The 15,990-nt window shown below is 31.7% G+C and overlaps 1 protein-coding gene across 1 annotated transcript; it reads right to left on the reverse strand.

Annotated features, from left to right (window-relative positions):
* Positions 1-24: 24 nt before the first annotated feature.
* LOC140051929 (bifunctional apoptosis regulator-like) lies at positions 25-15,955 on the reverse strand. Its single transcript, XM_072097279.1, has 8 exons — positions 15,593-15,955; positions 14,760-15,216; positions 13,851-14,037; positions 10,157-10,316; positions 7,223-7,374; positions 6,887-7,051; positions 5,624-5,823; positions 25-2,774 (listed from the first exon to the last, which is right to left on the reverse strand). Exons 2-8 carry the CDS (start codon positions 15,161-15,163, stop codon positions 2,594-2,596), a joined length of 1,449 nt encoding a protein of 482 aa, XP_071953380.1. The 5' UTR covers positions 15,164-15,216; positions 15,593-15,955; the 3' UTR covers positions 25-2,593.
* Between the last annotated feature and the right edge of the window lie 35 nt (positions 15,956-15,990).

The raw sequence follows: 15,990 nt of genomic DNA on the forward strand, positions 1-15,990 counted from the left end.
ATCAATATTGTATTGTAGAATAACATTTTATTATTCATCTTGTGCCATGCATTGGCTGTTACAATCATAACATGTGATTTAGTAAAATTGAAGAAAGAAAATTGATTTAATGATAACAACTTAAACTACAAGAATCTACCAACATCAAAAGAGATTGTATTATTTATGATTTTAAAGATAAAAACAATGGATGTTACAGTGTACATAGAAATTGGAAGAAGTGACTGTTAACTGGATAAGCAAATACTAAGATGATTCCTTATATCACATACTGTTAACTGGGTAAGCAAATACTAAGATGATTCCTTATATCACATACTGTTAACTGGATAAGCAAATACTAAGATGATTCCTTATATCACATATTGTTTGCGCCACAAAATATACATTTTATTAAATTGACTTTTTAAAAACTTTTTAATTAATTTCCAATATCCATTTAGTTTCTTCAAATTACCAAAGGCTAATTTATTTTAAAATTTCCACATCTAAGTTTTTTATACACTTTTCTTTGTCATTTGTTATTTTCTTGTAATTTATCGTTACCTTGTGGCCTTTGACACAATAATTGGTGATATTTGACCCAATCAGTGATCCATGTAGTTGTGTGGCTAACTACAGTGGAACACATCAAGTTGGGCAGATTTAATAAACAGTGTATGTACCATGCTTTTATAGCATAAGGCAATGTGTTATATATTTATCAGTACTGAATGATTATGCTAACCAGTAATACAACAATAACAAGGTAATAAGGTAGTAAAGATTATAATATTTACAATAGAATAGACATTGCCTTTCAATCTTAGGAATGGACAAAGTTTGTGTTTGGCACATTCCATTCCTTTACGGGTGAGTTCCCACCTGGGGATACGCATCTTAGTTAAAGCCCATGTGATCATACCTCACAAAAATCACCTATTTTGGAAATAAAAACATCACCTTTTGATATCAACACAAACCATAGAACACAGATGATGATTTAAGCTTGGTTCCCACTTTGATTTAATGCAAGTGACCATGGCAACGCGATGGTTCAGCTAAACTGTCTGTCCAAATGGGAACCAAGCTTTAGAAGCATAGATGAAGAAACAAAAAGAATATTGGATCATAACCAATACTGAACCAAGGCCCCTGGTGTTGAAAGGCAGGCATCATGTAACCAGTGTCAGAAAGGATCAGATATCAGTACATTTATTGTGTATAGGCGACTTCAAACACCTTATAGTATCCCTGTTGCATAAAACATAAAACAAATAATAATTTCACAAACAATATCTGATGGATAAACATTACATATACAAAACACTCAAAGGTTATTGGCTCAGTGAAATCACATGACCTCTTCATGGTGTATGTACACAGACTTTAGAAATCATTTGTGATAACTTAACCGTCGAGGAGGCAAACTGCAAACAACACAAAACAATTATTATATAGAACAGTTAGCAAACAATTGCTGCTACAATAATTTCATGCAACCATGGATAACAGTGATTTGTTTGTTATAGTAAATAATGCTGGCAAATTCAATCAGTAACATAACATGCATTATACACAACTTAACATTACAACTTTCATAATATAAATAATAATACTTTATGCTAAAAATAAATGTATTGTCGCGTCAAAATTTTCTAAACTATTCACATTTTATTGCATTGATAGACAATCAAAATTTAAAAAAATCAATAATCTCATAAAATAATGAGTAAATATAATTCAATTTTACAACAAAATACCATTAGGAGAATTTCACAATGCTTGCGCCATTTTTCAGTACACTTTAGCATTGCATTGTGGGTTAATTTTGGCAACAGCCAGCTGAAGAGAAGATGGTAGATTTTCCATTTTAAGCAATTAAACAAGGCAGTGAGATCATGATCATATGGTATTTCATGTATGAAGTGTGAAAGAGATTTGTTTTTTGTGAAATACAAATTTACTGTGTACTAATTTACTATTGTAATTAACAAAAAGTTGAACTGAATGAATGAAATAATGTAATAATATTATAAATTAACTCTGTATACTGCACAACAATATACAAAAACCCTGTGGAAACCAAATGTGTACTAGCTAAATACTAAGTAATGATTGACCGTATTTATAAATGTGAACACACATTATATAACTAAGTAATGATTTCCGTATTGATGAATGTGAACACACATTAAACAATTAAGTAATGATTTCATTAGTGATGAATGTCAACACACATTAAACAGCTAAGTAATGATTTCATTAGTGATGAATGTGAACACACATTATATAACTAAGTAATGATTTCATTAGTGATAAATGTGAACACACATTAAACAACCTCTAACAAACAATTTTATTTTGAAAATTGTACAGTTCAAATGAAAATGTTACAATTGTGATATAGGTTGGTGATGTTTGACCATCATATAGGTTGGTGATGTTTGACCATCATATAGGTTAGTGGTGTTTGACCATCATATAGGTTGGTGATGTTTGACCATCATATAGGTTGGTGATGTTTGACCATCATATAGGTTGGTGATGTTTGACCATCATTTAGATTGGTGATGTTTGACCATCATTTAGGTTGGTGATGTTTGACCATCATTTACAAGCGTTGCTGGTTTTGAGCAAGATAAAGGTCATAAAAGTTTAATATTGGTGATAAGTAGAGGCCAAGATACAGAAAGAAATCGCACAAGATGGCTGGCAGTATGATGTAGACCAGGGATGACACGGCCAACAGCAACAGTCCTGACGTGTACCGCTTAAAAAACTCACGCAAAAACCTGTAAAATACAACAACAAAATACATCAGTAATTTGAATTATTTAAAATAATTGTTGAAACATTTTTTTAGGTTTAATATGCTATTATAATGTCACACAAGAGCTACTCAGTTTGACCAAATATCGGATTGAAAAAAAAAATTTTTTCTGAAAAAACTGTTGACGCTAAAAATAGTCAAATTGTCTGTCAGGCAATGGGTTTTTGGTTAAATTTATTTTCATAAGTAAAATCATTATTGGTTCACGGAAGTGAATACAGCAACTCTATTTAAACTGCCAAATGTCTGATATTATTCAGCTTCATTTTTTATGTTTTTAGGGAAAATACAATCCAAGATTCAAAACTCTGTTTAAAATATCACTTTACTTCAAATACAATGCTATAATAACTCTATTTGATTACATTTGTTATAAACTACTGTATGGCGACTTTTTATAATTATATTGGAAAGAAATTGAGATAAATGTATACATCAAATAATCTATGTAAATTTACACAATATAATACAGAGCCAGCCATATAGCCATATAGCCATATAGAACATTTGCATTAGAATTGAGTTGTTTTATATACCGCAGTGCGATGAGTTGGTTTTATAACATAATTAAATTTAAGATAACGACGTCTTGAAAGAAAATTTATTACGTATCATGTCTCAACTCATCTAATATGTATAAAACAGAAAGTTGACTTGATGAGCTTTTTTTTATTTATATTATTCGGCTGATATTGATTATGCAAGCAAGACGACAATACAATCAAATCATGTACACCATATGGCTGGCAAGATACTCATTGGGTAATTAATAATAATATCAAACAGATTTTTATGTTTGTTTATAGAATTTAGAGAAGCGGCTGTTGCTACTGCTAATGTAATGGGTAATCCCTTATTTCTATTCGACAGTATACAAATGAATACGCTGCATTGGTACTATAGCTAACTTTCCTTGATTATAAATTCCCTACTATACTGGCCAGTGTCAGTACTACAGTACTACCAAAACAATAACACATTAATTTGGAAGTCAGTTTTCAAAAGTGTAATACTTGTGCATTAACATTAAAACATTATTCAAGCTGTAGCTTGGTGGGTGGTTAATGTGCTTGCCTTCCAATCCCAAGGTCCGGGAGTCCACCATGAACTAGCTCACAACTCTTTCAACTCCATTCTCAACTAGTGTAAGCCTCAAATGAGTTTATAAGCATGAACAATTGTAAAATATTTATCCATCCTGTAATTGCGAGTTACTCCCTGTTGGATGCGTATGAAATAAAAAAAAATAAAATAAAAAAATGTATGCATAAAATTGTTGATGGTATAGTACAATTTAATTTGCGTAATTTCTATTTTTAGATTATAAATGTTTGAATACTTGATGTTGGTTCCTTTATGGAAACAACAACAAACACATCAACTCAATCATCAACGGAAACACATGATGGTATATAAATTTGTTTTTATTATTTTTATTTTATATGTTAAATCTACAAAAATAAACGATTATGTTTGAATATATTGGTCTAGAGCTTAAGAGATAAACAGACAGACAGGTATAAAGGGGGGGAGGGGGTGGAACCCAGAAAGATAGATTTGCTAGGAGGCTGTAGTGGCTCTGTTACATAATTACCAATACCAGACATTGTACATGGGCTAGATAAGTCATACCATCAACTTTATCAAGAATAGCTAATTATTAACTTTTCAATTTGTTTGAGTTATTACAATATAAACAAATTTATGAAACGCAACTACTGTATTGTACTAACTATAAATTATAAAACTAAAATATTTACTGTATTTTACAATGATGATGATGATTATGGATTTTCAGTAAATTTATGACAACCTAAAGCTCTGTCCACACTATCAAACTAGTTTGACAAAAAAAAAGTGTGGTATGCCCAAATACGGTAGTTATATAACATTATCATGTCTATATATAGGCACATCATATTTTTTGTCACATAAAGTTTGATAGTGTAGACAGAGCTTTAGCCTTTTAATGTTAATAATGTCATTAATGTTTGTGGTAATGTTATCAAGTCAAGTGAAAAGGATTATATTTACAACAAGTACAATAATAAAATATTATGTTTTACATTCCTTACAGTAGTGGAAATACTGTACTACCCAGCAATAAACAGAAACAACAATTCTTAGTTTGCAATAGTACCTAACTATTATCCCTAGCACTAGTCCCTATGTCAACTACTAAATAAATACAATATTGAGCAACTCATTCTTATTCTTCTTATTCACTATTAGTAGCAATACAGGATGATAAAGGCTACAATATTGAGCAACTCATTCCTATTTTCTTAATCTTAGTCACTATTAGTACTAGCAATACAGGATGATAAAGGCCATGACAGTATTGTGTATAACTAATAGAATTGCCTAATACATCCAAAGTGATAAATTGCTTCATAATGGTTATTATACTTTCTTGGTCCTATTATTAAAACAGTAAAACATTATAAAATGGCGGTTAATGATATTGTTCCTTTCAAAGCATTATATTCTCTTTAAATTATTACTTGTTTTGTATATATATTTGCATACATAATTTTCACATTTTTGTCCTGTTTTTTTTAAATAGCTGTTTACCAACAGACTATGCCTATTTACTTTCAGAAAAATTGATATTTTGGTGACGGCCCAAAAGATGATTAAAATCTTTAGTTACTGTAGCTGTATCTTCAACAAGAGCCGATAATATAGTAAGCCCGGTTATTCTGCATTTTGCAAAGTAAATCACAGTTTCTAAGCACTTTGTTTGTCTAAAATGTAAAAATACCACTTTTTTTTGCATTTAACTAAATCATTATAAGCAGTAAACCTTACCCTTGGCCTCTACTAGCAATGAACCGCCTGAGTCGTTTAAACTCAATCAACATGATGAGAAGACTGTTGACAATGACGCATAGCGCTGTGCACGTATTGATGTGTATCCACTCCCAAGCAAACCTTGCCGTTAGATAGTATGGCATTATGATGGCTGCTGCGGTGAACTTCATAAATTGTACATAGGATCCACTCTGTAGCTGTTGAAGAGACAAAAGGAAACTTATTTATTCTTTATTTCAGACCAACAGTGTAATAAAACCAATAATATGTAGTACAATATAAATATAACATTGTGTCTATGGATTGTGTCTATGGATTGTGTCTATGGATTGTGTCTATGGATTGTGTCTATGGATTGTGTCTATGGATTGTGTCTATGGATTGTGTCTATGAGGGGCACTGGCGACAGACTTGTTTGAGTCTTTATGTCATCCCTCGAACAAATTATACTTTTTTGTCATTTTATTTTTTACAATGTAAATATGTTGTTTGATTTTAGTCCAAATAAATTTGGACTAAGAATGGAAATGCAATACACACAAAAATCTACATTTTAATTTGGTTAAAGTTAAAAATATCTACAAAATTATTTGTTATTTCATACAGGAATTGTACACCAACATATTTAATGTGAAGGGGAGGCTAAATATTGTAGTATAGTATAGTTAGATGCAATTGTAGACCAAGCCGTAATAAACATATTTAATAACACAATTCTCTTGTTTAATGAATAGCAGGCGTTGTTTCTACACACTTTGTATACCCATTCCTCTAAATCATTTTTTTTTTATCAAAAGTATTTAATATTTAGCATACAACACGTTGACCATTATTTTTTACACAATCAATATTATTTAATACTACTCTACTGTAATAGTATACATTACAAGTTACTGGTAGTATATTCAGTTGCAGTCAAATCAGTCTTAGATAGTAAAGCTGCTGGTTATGTGTTCCTAAGTATCTGGGGTCATTTCTACTAGCAAACATGTTTGCAAAAGGGGAAACTGGTTTGCAGATTATTGCTTACCGGTAATATTGACTAAGATGATATTTAAATAACAATTTACACAGACGAGTCGTAACGGTAATACAAAAAGTTATGTTATTCCCATTGACCATTTACACACAACGCGGAGCGGACAGGCGGTTTCTGCTCAGTATAGATACAGATTCTATGTTTGATAAGCTAAACGGTTTCCCGCTTACCGTTACTGCTGTAAATTGACCTTAAAGCAAGTGCTGAATAAATATACTTACTGTATTTGGGGCAAAATGATGCACAGAATGTGGACTGGGGCAGGTAGCAAGCAAAAATGGCAAGAAAACCTCGTCGTACTTGAACCAGTAAAGATATGCTAATGTTACGCGTGGATAGTCCTTCATGGCATACACAAGTAACAACGATAAGCCTGGATTGAGAGCCTAAAAATGATAAAAATATTAAGAATAGTCATTTGGTTATACTTTATTATTAAAACTACAAATTCACAATTGCCATAGTACACCAAAATAATTGACATAAGTTTGCATGGTCTTCCTATTTTGTACGTTAATCAATTACTTATGTTACACTGTATTCATTCGCACTGTTACCTTATACTCCCAGAAGTCGGTAGGACTTTTAGTACCAATTTCACGTAATGTGTTTAAAGATCGCAAAATAGCTTGCCGATGAAAGCTGTTATCAATGTTGAATGGTGCGGCTTGAAGAACACTGTCTGACATGCTCAAGAGTACTTCACCATCTGAAAATAAAACAAAGAATTTATTAGTGCTATTCCATGTGTACACATCAAAGCATCTTCTAACTATATAAGTTATTAATTCAGTAAAGACAGTGTAGAAGCGGCACAAATCTTTTAATTACAAAAATTACATACAGACTTAGAAATCGTGTAAGTAATTAATCTTTCAATTGAAGGCTGTTACATCACTTATATTTTGTATGACCTACGTTATTTTAATGCATAATAAAATAGTTCTCTAAAACCTTTATTCAGGATAGTGTTGTATTCATTTTTTCATCAATAATTTAAGGTTTTTTATTATCTGTTTTTAACTAAAATTATTATTAATAATAATATTTCATACAGTATGTATAAACAAAATATTTCAAAATATAAATTATTTAGATGTCGTTTGGATTACACGTTCACCGTATCTAATAACACAATCTTCTTTGTTGAAAAATGTGTGACGCGAGAAGGATTGTTTGTAGGCCTTATAATTTAATGTAATAGTTATAAAACATGACCATTATATCAGTTCTATTAGATTCTCATTCCAATGAAAAAGCCAAGTATTATCATAGCACAGACCTATAAAGTCCACTGATTAGGAAACGTTTTGGAATTGTGAATGATGGATCGATAGATAAATATTGATTATCAATGATTTCACACGGCTGGTATGTTTATCTTTGGTATTTATTGTAAAGATTTTAACAATATTCAAGGCTTTGTAGCAATGGTTATTTGACAGGTGCAGTAATACATGTACTGGGTCATGGCTTCTGTCACATTTATCCTATAGTTACAGTACTGAATTTCAGACTTGGTAAACAAACAGCAGCAATATCAATTTGTTTTAAGTCAGATATGCATACATTAATCAACAGGAAATTAATATTTATGCAATCATTATTTTAATTTCAATTATTATATATTGGAGTTAAAAACAACGAGATTTTCAATAATATTATTGATGTATACAAAACTACTACAATACTACTGTACAACATCATATTCATTTACAGAATTTGTTTATGCCATGTACTGTGCAGAAACAACCAAAGCATCGTATTTTATAGAATTTTCTTTTTTGATGATCCAAAGAGAATTACAATAAAACCATATTCTGTTTTATCTTTGAATCATTTGAGGTCGCCAGCATTGGAGGGCCACTTTTGGTTTCTAAACCAAGGAGCCTCACACAATCGCTACTCTCTTCTGTAGGGCAGGATGTATATGGACATTGGTTAGCAAACTAAACACAATCGCTACTCTCTTCTGTAGGGCAGGATGTATGGACATTGGTTAGCAAACTAAACACAATCGCTACTCTCTTCTGTAGGGCAGGATGTATATGGACATTGGTTAGCAAACTAAACACAATCGCTACTCTCTTCTGTAGGGCAGGATGTATGGACATTGGTTAGCAAACTAAACACAATCGCTACTCTCTTCTGTAGGGCAGGATGTATATGGACATTGGTTAGCAAACTAAACACAATCGCTACTCTCTTCTGTAGGGCAGGATGTATATGGACATTGGTTAGCAAACTAAACACAATCGCCACTCTCTTCTGTAGGGCAGGATGTATATGGACATTGGTTAGCAAACTTGCTGATGGTCCAGGTCTATGAATAAAACCCTTGCCAAATACGCTGCTGGATATTGACCTCTAGTGCAATAAATATTTCATTTAGTAAGTGTCGATAATATTAATAAACAGTAAACTTTGATTTTATTGTAGATGTTCAACCTGCACACTATCATCACATGTATCAATTATAAAATATGATGGCAATGGTGTCACATTGAGTCACAAGATTTATCTTCTGGTACAGCACAGCTGTATTAATAATATACGACGATGATTATTAAATATATAGTACAACGTATGTATGTAGGTGTATGGTTTTTTTTGCATTGGTACAGAGGCCTGAGGCCCCTGTATTAGGAACTTTCCTAAAGTGGCCCTGCAACGATGAAGGCCTTGGATGTTTTCATCCCTTTTCGACATATTTTAAAGCCTGTTGGTTTCCTCTGGGCTCTGCTCTGGGGGCAGTGAGCGCTCATAACTGGTGTGCCACTGGTTTTTGTTACTTTTCTCTCAAACTACAGTATACTATTACTAGAATCACATTACTAAATTCATAGGAAACCCTGATATTAAGGCTGTCCATTGTTTGTGACTGGACACAAGATAGTGGCTAGGCCAATCAAAGTGGGTTTTGCAACATCAAGGCAAGAAAAAAAACATATAGTATAAAAATTGCTATATTTTAAAATGTTCTGATATATTTTGGAATATTAAATCCTTACCCAATTGGCATTATCACCAACAATTGTTACCATGACATTTTTTTTAAATAATTAATTAGCAGGATACAATAATTCAGCAATGAAGAGACACCATTCAAATGCTATTAATTATCCATGAAAGACATTTTTTTTTTTACAAAGATCTCGGATTCCTCTACAGTAAGGCCTAGAAAAGCATACATGATCAGTAATGCATGCCCAGATAATAATAGAACTACAGAACATATATTTAAACAGAGACTATTGACACAGACTAGGGTTATAACAGTGTCTACAGTTATAGTCTGTTGCCTAGGGTACTACGCCCTGTTACTAAAACTACAACTAATGTTTGTTAAAGTGTTGCCCTTCAAAAGTATTGATTAGCACAGCACAGTAGGCCTATAACAGTATTTACAATAGGAAGCTGCTGCATTGTGTACAGTAATATTATATTTGCTTAGTGCAGCTTTAACAGCCTTTTTTAACAAGTATACTCACTAATAGCATTGTCCATGAAAACCTGTGAATACTGGCTATGAGCCCCGACACCTAAGCTGCTTACCCATGTGGATACATCAACTACACTCCACTTGCAAACTGGTTTGTGGATCAGCAAATCGTGATCGGAACTTCGCCAATTCCATAAAATATACACAATCTAGAGATAGAAAATATGGCGTTTTTTAAAAACTGGAATGAATAGTAGGCCTATAGCTCATTGCAGTATAAGGGACACAAATCATCTTGAAATCTTTAACTATACAAAAGCACAAGTACACAAACCTCATTTTAAACTATTCACAATCATTTCCTCATATCGTAGTAACTTTGGTCATAAAAAAGTCACATATTATACATCTTCAGAAAATGGTGATAAAGATAGACCAAACAAATATTTTAAAATGCATTCATACCGTAAAAGGAAAAAGCATTCAACCAGAGTACTATACAATTGAAAACATGTCACGGTATTTTAAGGCAGTTTGCCTTTTCATCAAATGCCTCACAATGTTGATTTTAACTTGAAAGTTTGGTGGTATCATACATGATTTATCTTCAATTAAATTCTTTATTAAAATATTTCTATTGAGCAGAGAATACCGTTCTTTTCAAGAACCTAATGTATTTTTCTTTCCAGCAGAAATGGGTCCCGCAAAAAACAAACGATCTTAAAAGTGTTTCAAAAACTACAATTAATTACGATCTTGTTTGCGATCAGACGCGGCTTCATACATAAATTCACAACATGATTTGTATTATTATGAAGGAAGTGATTTGGGTTTCTCAGACAACTGATTTATACAAGTAGTGTACTAATTACTTAGTTAATGCTTTGGAAAAAAAAAAATTTTGCATTTCATTTAGTTTGAGTTGAATTCATCTCCAAATATTTGGAATGAACCATTTATTTGAGCTTAAAAAATCTTTAAATAAAATGTATTAGTATTTCATTTTTTCAATGGGTATTTCCAAAGTACGGAAAACCTTGCGAAAAACCTTACCTTACCTTACACAAACCTCCTTTGAACCACTTGTATCTCTTTTTTTTTGGGTCAATTTCAGCTTATTATTCATTATTGCTTTTTAACTACTAACTTGTACTGTTGTATTGTACTTAAGTATTACTTAAATATAAGACTATTAATGAATAACACTACTTGTGTTAATTAACAATGTATACAGAATAAAATAGGTAGAATTCTTGCAGAATTAGTCACACTCTATTGGCATTGTCCAACTAATTGTTCATTGCTAAATAGACCTGAATCATTTCAATAAAAACTAAAAAGAAAGTAGTGAGGTAGGAATTTAATACATACTTAGTGCATAAGTGTATACTTAGTGCATAAGTGTACAGCTAAAGAATTTCTGTTGCTCTTCACTATGAACTACATACTATTATTATTCTTTTATTTTATTTTTAGGGAAAAATTTTGTTTAGCAATATTGCTAATCAAACTGATTTTTAAGTCGAGAAACAAAGTTTTGTAAATTGTATTTTTTGCTACACAATTTGTGTGTGTATGTGTAGCAATAAGGTTGTTTTCTATAGCTTTTTGCTATGCTACACTGGCAAAAATGTTCCCTGATTTTCTTTTTTTTTTAAACAGTTTTTGTGAGTGCCACTGTTCTAAAGAGTTCCAAATAAAGAAAATATATGAAGTTGTAGAAGCACACTCAGTAGTACTTGAAATTTAATATTCTTGTTAGTAATCTGCTAACTAAAATAACTAACTAAGGTTTTTGCTTTTATTTGATTTGATTTACTGTACGTCTATCTATTCTATTAATGTACTTTGTTGATTTCCAGACAAACTTTTTAAAGATATGTTAAATAATAGAACTGAATACTAGTGGCAATTTTCAAATGTTTAGCTTAATATTTTTGTAATTGTAAAGTAAATTACTATTTTCAAATTAAAGACAACCAGTATGAAAGAGTTATTTAATTTGGGTTCTGGAAGGAAGAGTACAGTATGACAATTTCTATATATAATCATTTTAATTGACAACAGTATTTAAAATAAGTTAGTGTTCATCCTTGGCCATTTTGCTGTATCCTCTCTTACATAATAGTATTATAGTGATTAAGCCAATTTCTTTCTGAACAAAGAATACATAGAGTAGTATTAATATTGTTTGTAAGCCGATGTCTTTTGTGGAAAACAACATTATTCAACTTCCTTCAGTTAATTAAGAATACAGGGAAACATGGATTACCATGTCCTGGCAGCAGTAAACCACAATAACACCGGGCACATTTTATTGACTTTAAAAATCAACTATTTTTAATCGGGAATTTTTTGGGGAATAGAAATAATGCAAGTAATTTCAAAGGTTTATACTGAAAGTTGTATTGTCCCTTTGTCAAATTCCAAAAAAAAAAAAAGATTTCAAAAAAAGTGGGTCATTTTTAAGTATCATAATAGTTTCACCAAAAATGTTCGAATTTTCAACTTAAGGTGAATAACTTTAATATTACTTTGATATGGCCAACTTAAATTTAGAATATTTTGACCTTCATTTTTTGTGTTTCAAGGGACAAAATATCTTTAAAATGCTTAATTACTGACAGTTTCTACAGTGTAAGGTACAATGTTCTCTTGAAGCAGGTTTTGGCAGCAACATTTGCCAATTTAAATTGGCTCCAACTGGTATTCAAAATATTGAAGAAATTATACACAATATAACCACATCTACTAGTGGTAGGTTTTAGCCATTAAAAACAAACAAGAGTAATCAAAGGCTACAGTATATTAGCAATTTGCCGGACTTGATTTCTAAATTGGGAGAACATTGAGGTACCACCATGAAACATTTACAGAGTCACAAAGTTTGCCCTTTACTGTAGAATAACTGATTAATGCATTTCCTTATTGCAACACAATCCCACGTGAGGTAAAACGGAAACAACCAGATAAGTTGTAAGTATGTTGACATCCACTGTGCATGTCAAATTAAACAAAACTACACTGACTCAACTCTATATTAGCTTTTAAGTTTGTTCTTGGTTTATAAGTAAAGAATTAATCTATCTTCTAAGCCTTGTTTAACATTTTGGTTGTGATGTACTGTATAATTTGTTGCGGACAAGGATATAGAATACATAGCAGATTAGATATAAACACACTGTAAACAGAAAGTGGTTTTATTAAACTTATCCAACTGTGTAAACTTTCTGTTTAAATCAATGGGGTTTTTTATCTAAACAATTTAATTTATTTACTTTAATAGCTTATTTATGATGAATAAAAACCACAAATGTATTCAAGTGGAAACTAGGTGCTTTACCTTTTTATTGGATCAATTAGGTGTATATTTTTATCCAACTTTTGAAGAATACATTTTCTTCATTAGACTACGACCACCAAAGTCACTCTTGTAGAATTAGGAAGTCCTTTCTTGTAAATAGCATTCAAATAGTGTAATTTTTGTTTTGAATTTTATAATCGTTTTTACAGTATTTTACACTGACCTATGCCATTGTTCAAATCTATGTTTTTAACATTGGTCTACAGTTTGTGTATACAGTAGTATATTTACTAGGATCTTCTTCATAATGTGTTCATAATGTGTTCATAATGTGTTCATAATGTGTTCATTTGTAAACAATGCTTAGTATTTAATCGGGCATTTTGTGTTTCTCAAAAGATCAATCATATTGTGTGATCAACTTAAGAATTTTACTTACATATATCAAAAGAAGCGTCAACAAAGTACCCCACCAAAACCCATATTTTGACTGCTTATCAACATAAAGCTTTCCATCTTTTTGGCGACGACCAAATACTTCAAATTCTTCTAAAATGTCAGAATTTTCTTTGAGAAGCAACGAACGTTCCCGATAACGGTCAGTACATGCTTTCTCAATGGTTGACCTGTGTAGGAAAACAAGTGTAGGAAATTACTAATAACCTAAACAGTCTATCAAGGTCAGATATATGTCACAGTGGTGACATTCATATAAAACATGTGGGCGATGAACAACCTAAATACCGTTATAATTTACAATTAATAGGGAAAACTGTACAGTATATCTAATACTGTACAGTATATCTAATACTGTACAGTATATCTAATACTGTACAGTATATCTAATACTGTACAGTATATCTAATACTGTACAGTATATCTAATACTGTACAGTATATCTAATACTGTATCCAATGTCTGCTTTAATAGAAGGCAGTAAATAAAACTATTGCATTCTAATATTTTTGTGTACATACTTCCTTGTATAGTGTAGTGTACAGTAATTATACAACTTATTAAATAGCCTGTACTGCACAGCCATTGGAAATTGCAACATAATGTATTGTACTACAGCAACTGTGATTACAATTATTGTTACTATTTTAAATGTTTAATACTGTATTCATTACAGTAGCAATTGAGATGATTATTATACCAAAACTATACTAAGTATTTCACTTCAGTAAATAAATATCTAACAGTTTCTTTTTCTTTGTCGTGTTCACATAACATAGTTTAGGAGAATTTAAAGTGTGAATATGGCAAGTGGTTTCAGGCAAAACTACTTCTTCTACTAACTACAGGAAGAGCAAGAATTTTGGATATGTTGTCAGTAAAAAAAACCTACCTTAAAATAAAGTTGACATTAGGAAATCCAGCCCATTCTTGCCGACAGAGAGGACAAGTACAAGTTCCTGATGTCTTCCACCATTGAGCAATACAAAGACGACAAAAACTATGCCCACAGTTTATCGTTGTCGGGCTAATCATTAAATCACTGCAACATGCACATGTAAAATCTCGCACCGTAACGGAACGTTCATATATCTGACCAACGCTGTCGATAGCGTGGTCAGATCCTGTAGTTCTGTGTACATGAGCACTTTGTTCTGATAATAAAGTTTCACTGCTTGTATTGACAAACAATTTATGTTGATGACTAGGGTCAGCAGGCAAAAAGTCATCAGGGGGTTCAGGTTCATAATCACCCCTTCTCCTTTTATGAAGTTTTTGATTATATGATCCAGCCATATTTAAAATAATTAAAAAAGAAAAATCATTGGAAATATTTACAAGTTTGGAATCTGAAAAACAAGAGAGAAAACACAAGAAATGATGGATAATTCATTGCAACAACAATATTTAATTGTTCACTTTAAAAACGTACAATAATTTTAAGTAATTAACTCAAAATAAAAGTAATACTAATTAATAAAATAGTATACAACAACAACACACAGTCCACCAGCCAGTCTGTCCGTGTTTGACAGTTGATACTTACTAGAATATAGGCCTAGCTCTAGGTAGGAGGCCTAATTTTATAGGTATATTATATTTGAACGATCCATTTCATTATTTTAAAAGTTTATTGATCAGTTTCGACAGTTTTAATGTAATTAGGTTATTAAGTCTTTAGTCTAGGCCTAACTATTTTAGGCTAGCTATAAACTGTACACTCACCGGCCTTTCCTTCTTGCTGACCACACACACAGCAGACAGAGCGACTAAAGGTCCAATTTTTCGTTCCGTGTTTTCGCTCTCGTTCGTCCCTTAAAATAACAAACTAATGAAATAATAAACGAACAAAATACTCCAAGAAAAATAAGAGCAATTATATCTCCTTCTTCATCAACGTAACCATCCAATTTCAGACCACCCATTTTATTTCAAAACTCTCCTCTCTATCTCTCTCAGCTCACGAGCTAGGCCACCAAACCAAACAGTTGACTTGCCTCTTTTGATCTGCAGCAGTGTGTTTAGCTGCTGCCGTGTCGCTAACGCCCGAATGACGCATTTTGGGTAAATCGATTATTGATCTAGTTCGCTTCGTCGTCTCTCTCGACGACGACGACGTGTGC

This window comes from Antedon mediterranea, chromosome 1, assembly GCF_964355755.1.
Source record: "Antedon mediterranea chromosome 1, ecAntMedi1.1, whole genome shotgun sequence".
Taxonomy (NCBI): Eukaryota; Metazoa; Echinodermata; class Crinoidea; order Comatulida; family Antedonidae; genus Antedon; species Antedon mediterranea.